Source organism: Danio aesculapii, chromosome 1, assembly GCF_903798145.1.
Source record: "Danio aesculapii chromosome 1, fDanAes4.1, whole genome shotgun sequence".
NCBI lineage: Eukaryota > Metazoa > Chordata > Actinopteri > Cypriniformes > Danionidae > Danio > Danio aesculapii.
Genome location: NC_079435.1, coordinates 2,432,104 through 2,441,482, shown reverse-complemented (window position 1 = coordinate 2,441,482; position 9,379 = coordinate 2,432,104). Strand labels below are relative to the sequence as shown.

The 9,379-nt window shown below is 39.7% G+C and overlaps 1 protein-coding gene across 1 annotated transcript in view; it reads right to left on the bottom strand.

Annotated features, from left to right (window-relative positions):
• The window catches only part of LOC130217287 (B-cell receptor CD22-like), a 28,376-nt gene that overhangs the window by 425 nt on the left and 18,572 nt on the right, over window positions 1–9,379 (bottom strand). Inside the window, exon 6 of the mRNA XM_056449734.1 lies at window positions 1–182. This exon is cut by the window's left edge and continues 73 nt beyond it. Coding sequence (XP_056305709.1) covers window positions 1–182 — 182 coding nt within the window. The remainder of the gene's footprint in view (window positions 183–9,379) is intronic.

The following is a 9,379-nucleotide window of genomic DNA, read 5'->3' as shown; positions in this document are numbered from 1 at the left end:
ACTGTCACCAGAGCTGATCTTTGAGATGCTGAATGTTCTTCCATATTTAACATAATCTATTCCTTTACACCAGTAGAATTCTGCAGGAGGGTTTGAGTCACTGCTGCAGCTCAGAGTCACTGAATCTCCCTCAACTATTACCACAGATCTACTGATGGACACTGAGACACTTTGTGGAGGATCTATAATGAACAAATTAGAACTTAAATCATCAAACAGAATCTCCAGTAGAGAACTAAACACTAATGATCAATGAATCTGCACTCACAGGTGACATTGAGATAGACCTCAGGTGATGTGAGTGTGTGTCCATCTACAGCACATCTATATCTGCCTGCATCTCCTCTTCTGACTGACTGCAGCAGGAGTTCATTGCTTCTTTCAGTCAATGTGTGTGAGTTTCTGTACCAGATGAATGTTGGTGTGTCAGTCAGTTTACAGCTGCTTTTACATGTCAGACGGACTGAATCTCCCTCTGTCACTCTCTCAGGAGACTCCAGCTGAAGATCTGAACACAACACACACATTATATCTAGTGCTGCTCTCATACACTGATTATTATTCTACATAATGACCACAAGAAGAGAGAAACCTCAGGAGAGTCACCTGTGACAGAGAGACGCACTCCTGGTTCACCAGTCCATCTTCCTCCTGTTACATTAGTAATGAATCTGAAATAATACTCATGTTCATCTTTCTTTGTCACATGACTCAGTCTGACGGTGCAGTTCTGCTGTTTATCTCCCAGATACTGAAGCCTCTGACTGTATTCAGGGTCCACAGACAGATCTGCAAGCTCATCTCCATGTTCTATAAGGTTTTTGTTCCACGACACTTTCATGACCTGATGTCCAGTAGGGTATGTATAAGTGCAGCTCATTATCACTGATGAGTCTTTTAGTGCACAGATGCATGAGGAACTGTAACTCACACCCCAATCAGCACCAGAAACCCCTGAGACACAGAAGTCATAAAGTGAACAAATGGTCATCAGCTTGTACTGATAAATATGAAGTATTAAAAAAAAAAACTCTCAATAGTTTCAGAACTGTTGCAGTGACTCACTGTGAATCATGAGAAGGAAGATCAGAGGAAGGTGAGAAACCATTCTGACTGACATCACCTACAAGACAGATAGTAAATTAATTTTGAGCTGTCATAATTATAATTTAAAATTCTTTGTGAATTATTTTACACTTGTTTTACCGATTTACAGGATAAAATAAGCATGTAAATATCTCTGTTGGTTCCGTCAGCCCAGATGCTGATATTTCATGAGGTTTAGCCAAACTCACTGTTAAGAGCTTAGAAAGACTGTGTGATTAACCTCCTAGGGCTGGGGTCACCAAACTTGTTCCTGGAGGGTCGGTGTCCTGCAAGTTTTAGCTCAAACCCTAATAAACACACCTGAACAAGCTAATCAAGGCCTTACTAGGTATACTTGAAACAACCAGGCAGGTGTGTAGAGGCAAGTTAGAGATAAACCCTGCAGGGACACCAGCCCTCCAGGACCGAGATTGGTGAGGGATAGGGCTTAGTTTTAGGGCATTTTACTGATAGACATATTTTTTCAATGTGTTTTGACTATGTGTGTTATTAATGCATTAAAAACAGTCAGGAAAAAACTGCTGTGTTCAAAGCAGAAGGAAAAGAGTTTTTCATTCTATTACACAAATGGCTCGTTTCCACTGACTGGTACGGTACGGTTTGTTTTAGTATGGGTCACCTTTATCAGGCTTGTGTTTCCACTAACAAGGGTACCCTTTTGGTGGGCGTGGTGTACGAGATAAAGTTTCAGTCGACGTCATTCTCACTCGAGGAAATGTCTACAATAAAGCTGTACGGGTCACTTACATATCATATGAGAAGCACTTCTCACAACACAGATGCTTTACACACATAAACACTTGTGTAGAAATGTTTATTACTAACTTTTCAATGAACCTGAGTTGATTATAACTGCAGATCAATGACGAAACAGCCTACTGTAACGTCTGTAATTATATTAAATAACCAAATAAATGAACATTAATAAACACATACAGCCCCTTACAGTCTCCGATATGTTACCAACTACAGAACTACATATAGCAGACATTTCGTCCGTATTTAGGTTCAAAAACAACACAAATTATAGCCTACAGTCAGCGTAAACCTCTCATCTGTGTCTGTAATCTTCAGCTGCACATGTAGCCTCTGTTAGACAGTAATTCCATCATTCCCGGTTCATATTAGTCCTAAATGTGAACATAATAAGTTAGTTATACATGGCATTTTGTTCATGTTTGCTGAAAAATAATGTGCTCCTTTTTTCCGGCTTCTCCTTTGTTTCTTCACGCTTCACTCTCGCGTTTGTCAGTGTCTGACAGGATCGGGTTTCAAAAGCACGTCAATAATCAAGCGCAGGTTATTATCATCAGCTCAAGAAGTTTGTTATTTCAGATATAATGTTAGACGTGCGCTCGCGCTAGCAAGAAAGCAAAACCGCTCGCGCCTCAGACTGGCTCGTAAAAAACTACGGGGCACAGGGTAAATCTGCTCTTCTTGGATTTGTGGCTGTTCATCCAGACGACGACAAGGTTTGTTTGAGCCCAGATCGACCATGGCTCTTTATTATATGTATATATCATTCCACTAAAATCTCTCGCTGTGTTTTTCAAACATGGCGTTTTTTTTGTTTTCATTCTGGCTTGTTGCGTAAGCGAATGACGTGTCTCTGTAAACCAATAGCGTTCAGCTGCGCGTGTTTGGTACCCTTTCGAAAGGGTGCCGAAAAAGTGGTGCGGTACGGTACGCTTTTTGACAGTGGAAACGGGCCAAAAGGTGACTATCGTGTTGTATGGAAATTCGGACCACGAATCCACATATATGGACATCATTTTTTCTCGAAAAGTACATCATATCAAGAGATGATCCTTAGGTTTTATTCTAATTAGGTTCCAACAAGCCCAAATAGCAAAGAGAAATAAAAAAAATGCATGTAAAAAACAGCTTAGGCCTTACGAGGGTAAGCTAGTCAATGCTCTCTAGCTAGTCAAGCTAGTCTTGATTACGAGTAATTGGAGAGTAAATGCCTATTCCCTATTCTTTTCTGTACACATAATAAAACATGCATCTCTCCAAACTTTTTAATTAAGCTATTAACTGCTGCCTTTATAATGTAAAAGTCCCAAAATGAAAATGCTCAGTGACGACAATAGTAGTAAACAACACAAAGTATAAAATATGTCGGTGCTAGCTTCGAGGCTATTTATAGATAATTGAGCCCAGCGGTGGCTATTGGTCAGGTTTCTAATCTGAGATGTGAACATCCAACAGTTTCAGCAAACATCCCAGAAGGATTTAATGAGGACCATAAAAAATATTAACAAGACTAAAAAATAACTCTTACCTGTTTCGCCAAACTTTCATAACCAGCGATGACAGCACGAGAAATGTCCAGGAAGAAGCAGCGTTTGGGCCTTTATGTGATCAACACCTTATAGTAGTGCAGGAGGAAACGAAACTTCACACCATAAGGCAAGGCAAACTTTATTTATAGAGCATGATTTTAACACAACTATATATGATCTGAAGTGCTTTACAACAGAGTTTAAGATAGACAAAAAAGCTTTGACAAGCATAAAATAACAGGTTACAGATAAAAGCATGCATCACTCAGAAGCTAGAGGGTAAAAATAAGTCTTTAAATTGGATTTTAAAGGGGTGGACACCTCCATTTCCAGGACATTATAAGTCATTAGAGGGCATCAGGGATCCATGAATATGCATGAGACTCCCAGAGCTTCCCTTCCAGGACACTTGCGATGTCTAGTATAACATCACTCAGCCTTCAAACATTCCTTCATTTTCCTCTGGATTAATCACTTATTTATTAGGGGTCGCCACAGCAGAATGAACCACCACAACTGTTGGGAAACACCCATACACTCTCGCATTCACACATACACTACGGGCAATTTTGTTCACCCAATTCCCTTATAGCACATGTGTTTGGACTGTGGGGGAAACCGGAGCAACCCCACGTCAAGACGAGGAGAACATGCAAACTCCACACAGAAATGCCAACTGGCCCAGCTGGGACTCGAGCCAGCTACGTTCATGCTGTGTGGTGACAGTGCTTAAAGGGAGCATGTAGAGGGAAAACAGAAAAGATCCAAGAACAGATCCCGAGGAACAACAAAGTGGATTGGATCAGGGGATGAGGTAAATGACCCAATATTTACAGCAAAGTTTTCCTCTTTAAGTACATGTAATACCCTGTAAATCAAGGCCCTGAACCCCAACAACACACTTGAGCCATTTCAAGAGTATTGTGATCTACAGTGTCAACATAAAAGCTGAAAGCATTAATATAACAGATGACTAAAATTCCACGGACAGCAGAATGTCATTTGAAATAATCAGTACTGCCGATTCTGTACTATGTTGTTGGTATCATAAATATAATAAATAAGTTAAAGAACAACTTTCTCCAAGACATCTGAAATGAACGAGAGTTTAGAGATCTATAGTGGTCAGGTACATCCATTTAAGAGCTGATATCATATATACTGTAAGCTTCTCCATGGTTCCGCTACATTCATTCTTCCATGGCGGGGTGCCACGCCAAAATTGATCCCGCCACGGCTACATTACAGCTTTTCATTCAATCCTGTTTTATTTTTATTAGCGAGTGATAATTGCACCAAAACGTTTAATAAAAGGTAAGTGAATTATAACAGCGCAAACTTTTCTGTAACCGCAGTAGTGCTGTGCGTTATTTGTTTAACCTTTTAAGATTGCGTGCTGACTGACTGACTGACTGGCTAACTGACAGGTGCGTGATGCGTGAGGCCAGCAAACACAATGTATAGCCGTCACTTTACTTCAGGATGCATTAATACCACTCTAGGTCTATTGGAAACATTCATAAATATATTCCTATAAAATCTAGTAAATGTTGGAGACAGTTACATAAACGCACTAAATCGCACTTCAGAAGTGTTTATTTCAGAGCGCACAAGATCTGTGCTTGAGCAGCGTATATTTGAGGGGGCGTGCAAGAAGTTTTGTGCACGAGCAGAGGAAATTGGCGCACAAGCAAAGAGATCTAGTCAAGTCAGCTATAACATAAATGCGATCTCGACTTGTAATAAATTTAAACTTTGACTTTTTGAGTGCTTGCAGAGCCAATAGGAGAGGTGGAGGCATTGCTGCCCTGTTCAAAGATGTCTATGAGTGTAAACAAGTGTCATTTGGTGACTTTTTGTCTTTTGAATATCTGAGTATAGTACTGAAAGGTGCTCCACGTATCTTACTGATCACTATCTACAGACCTCCAAAATATTCTCCAACTAATATTGATGATTTTAGAGAACTGTTATCAATAGTAACCTCTGCATTTGACTATTTTACCATTGCTGGGGATTTTAATATTCACATTGATAATCCAGAAATCAATGCTGTAAAAGAACTGATGACTGTTTTGAACACTTTTGATCTGACTCAGCATGTTCAAGGACCCACACACAATCGTGGACACACTCTTGATCTACTTATAACTAAGGGTTTACACATTTCATCAACTGTTGTTAAGGATGTTGCACTATCTGATCATTTCTGTATTTTCTTTGATATATTGATATATTGATCACTCCAGCTATTAAAAGACAGATCTGTCTCTGTCAGAAAGAGATGCATCAATGAGAACACTATGATTTTCATTATGAAATTATGAAGGCCATATAACTAGCACCAAGCAGACTCTGTTGATTCTCTCCTTGATTTGTTTAACTCATAGATGACATTGCTCCTGTTAAAGCCAAGAAGATGACTAGCAGGCAAATGGGATCTTGGACAAGGTCACCAAGAGTACAAATGATGAAAAGACTGAGCGTATGTGGAGAAAGACGAAACTAGTAGTCCATTATAATATCTATAAAGACAGTCTTCGTGCTTTTAATATGGAACTAAACACCGATTGGCAGACTTTCTTTTCAAGCCTTATAAACAGCAACGTAAATATTGCTCGTAAACTCTTTGCAACGATAGAGAGACTCACAACCCTCCCCCCCACACCCCTCCCAGTCGGATTCCCAGTGAGCTACTCTCTGAAAGCAAATGTAATGAGTTTGCTCATTTCTTTACTGAGAAGATCAATAATATCAGAAAGACAATCAGCTCATCCAATCAGCCAAGTTGTGTCGAAGTCAGACTAGCTCAACCACAACTTAAGAAATCAGACATTATGTCCGATTTCATGGCAATTAATGGCAAAATCTTAGAAGAGATCGTGCAAGTTATGAAAACATCAACCTGCAGTCTTGACACGCTCCCCACATCATTCTTTAAAACGGTGTTTACCTGTTTAGAAATGGATCTTCTAAAAGTGGTAAATGCTTCACTTCTCTCAGGGATTTTTCCAAACTCACTTAAAACTGCAGTTGTTAAACCCCTCTTGAAGAAGAGCAACCTGGATAACACCCTTTTGAGCAATTACAGGCCCATCTCGAATCTCCCTTTCATTGGCAAAATCATTGAAAAAGTTGTTTTTAACCAGGTTAACAAGTTCTTAAACTACAAGGGGTGTTTAGACAATTATCAATCTGGTTTCAGACCACATCACAGTACAGAAAGCGCTCTTATAAAGATAATCAATGATATCCACCTAAATACAGATTCAGGCAAACTAACAGTGCTGGTACTGCTCGATCTCAGTGCTGCATTTGACACTGTCGATCACAGCATACTTCTGGATAGGCTGGAAAACTGGGTTGGGCTGTCTGGGACGGTCCTCAAATGATTCAGATCTTACCTTGAAGGAAGAGGTTACTATGTCAGTATATGTGACCATAGGTCAAGGTGGACACCCATGACATGTGGAGTCCCACAAGGCTCGATTCTGGCACCTCTCCTTTTTAACCTTTATATGCTCCCTCTGAGCCAAATAATGAGAAAGAACCACATCTCCTACCACAGCTATGCTGATGACACTCAGATCTACCTAGCCTTACTGCCTAATGACTACAGCCCCATTGACACCCTCTGCCAATGCGTTCATGAAATCAACAATTAGATGTGCCAAAACTTTCTTCGGTTAAGCAAAGAGAAAACTTAAGTGATTGTGTTTGGGAACAGAGATGAGGTTATCAAGGTGAATGCGTACCTTGAATCTTGGTGTGACTCTGGAGTCAGATCTGAGTTTCAATAATCATGTCAAAGCAGTTAGTAAATCAGCATACTATCATCTCAAAAACATTGCAGGAATCAGATGCTTTGTTTCCAGTGAAGACTTAGAGAAACTTGCTCATGCTTTTATCAGCAGCAGGGTGGATTACTGTAACAGCCTCCTCACTGGCCTTCCCAAAAAGACAGTCAGACAGTTGCAGCTCATCCAGAACGCTGCGGCCAGAATTCTGACCAGAACCAGGAAATCAGAGCAAATCACACCTGTCCTCAGATCTTTACACTGGCTCTCAGTTACATTCAGAATAGATTTTAAAGTATTATTACTGCTCTATAAATCACTAAATGGCCTAGGACCTCAATACATTATAGATATGCTCACTGAAGACAGACCTAACAGATCACTCAAATCTTTAGGATCATATAAACTAGAACTTCCAAGAGTTCAGTCAAAGCAGGGTGAATCGGCTTTCAGCTATTACGCCCCTCACTGCTGGAATCAGCTTCCAGAAATGATCAGATGTGCTCCAACATTAGGCACGTTTAAATCAAGACTGAACACACATCTGTTTAGCTGTGCCTTTACTGAATGAGCACTGTGCTACGTCTGACAGATCACACTATTGTGTTTTTCTCTTTTTTTCATTCTTTTATAACACATTTTATCTGTTTTTATGCTTTTTTTTTTTTACCATTTTTATTATTTGTTTTTATTTCTCTTATACTTGTTTCTTTTATTCCTGTTTATGTAAATCACTTTGAATTGCCACTGTGTATGAAATGTGCTATAGAAATAAACTTGCCTTGCCTTGCCTTGCCTTGCCTAATACTGCGCTCACGACATTTGTCATTGAAATAACGCCTCAGGTAGTTGGTAGATCGGTGTAAAAATGGCCTGTCGCCACAGCTGGAAAAAATCCTAGAGGAAACAATGCTTCTCTGTTCATACATTCTCTGTTCTGTCATTTATCTACTGTTGAAAATGTAAATATAGGTATGATTTAAGCTTCCAGTGGCCGTGCAGGAGGTGAGAAAACAAATCTGGCTGAGCTCATTGTTGTCAAGCTAGAGTTGACGGTGTGATCACGTGACCCACGTTAGAAAGAGAGCTCTCGTCATCTGTTGCTCCAACATATGATATGAAGGCAGATTTTGCTTTTTATTTATGTATTTTTACAATACCCACACTTGCAATCTTCCAGTACTTATAGGATGTATTCTCTGTAATTTTACCTCAATGCTATCCATATCTGACAAAAGCAAAATCAAGAACTTACATTCTACCAAAAACCACAAGATCTCAATAAAAAACTTGATTTGAGTGTGTATTGTCAATTAAACTCGTAGGGTCTACTATAGATAAGTGAATGCTCATTTTAAAGAGCAAAATATTAAATATATAGAATGTGTAAATGATGCAATGCAAAAAACAGTACATTTAAGCATGTCCTGTTGGCTAATCAAAACTTATGAAGACTTTAGTAGGCCCACACAGAATCTGTGTGCGCAGAAATCAACAGATTTCCACCTATCATTAAGTGTATATATTTACTTTTGTAAAAGTGCTTTAATTTATATTTATTACAATTTATTTCAGTATCAGAATTGACTATGAAAATGTTCATATGATTTATGAACATAATAATAATAAGAATTTACAATACACTTTGTAAAGTAATATTTTTTTATATATTATAATATCTTTTAGTATATATTATATAAGACACTTGCTTTGTTTACAAATCTAGTGGATCTATTTGGATTTGCATTGTAAATGTAACCCCGCCGGTCCTACACCACCCAACCTGCTCCAAGCTGGGATCGAACTGGCAACCTTCCGCATGGGAGTCAGTTGCTCTAACAAGGAGGCTAAAGACCATGGCCTCTAGTGTTTGTCGCTAGAGCACTTTTAGAGGTCAGAGGAGTGAGGTTTACTTGCACAGCACTTCACTAGCTGGTCTCCATTACATAAAAGTACATTTTTTTATTTTATATATTAAGTTTTTAGTTCTGATACTGTGCTTGATGATTGGGTTGTCGTGTACCTAACCTTGGTGGGCCAGCAGGAGGATGGTCCCACGTTGCTCCTTCGGGCTGAGCCCAGCCAGGTTCCATGGGATAAAACCTGGCCACCAGGAGCTTGCATACGAGGCCTCACCCAAGGCCTGGCTCCAAGGTGGGGCCCCGGCTGCGCCAGCCATACCGGGCGACG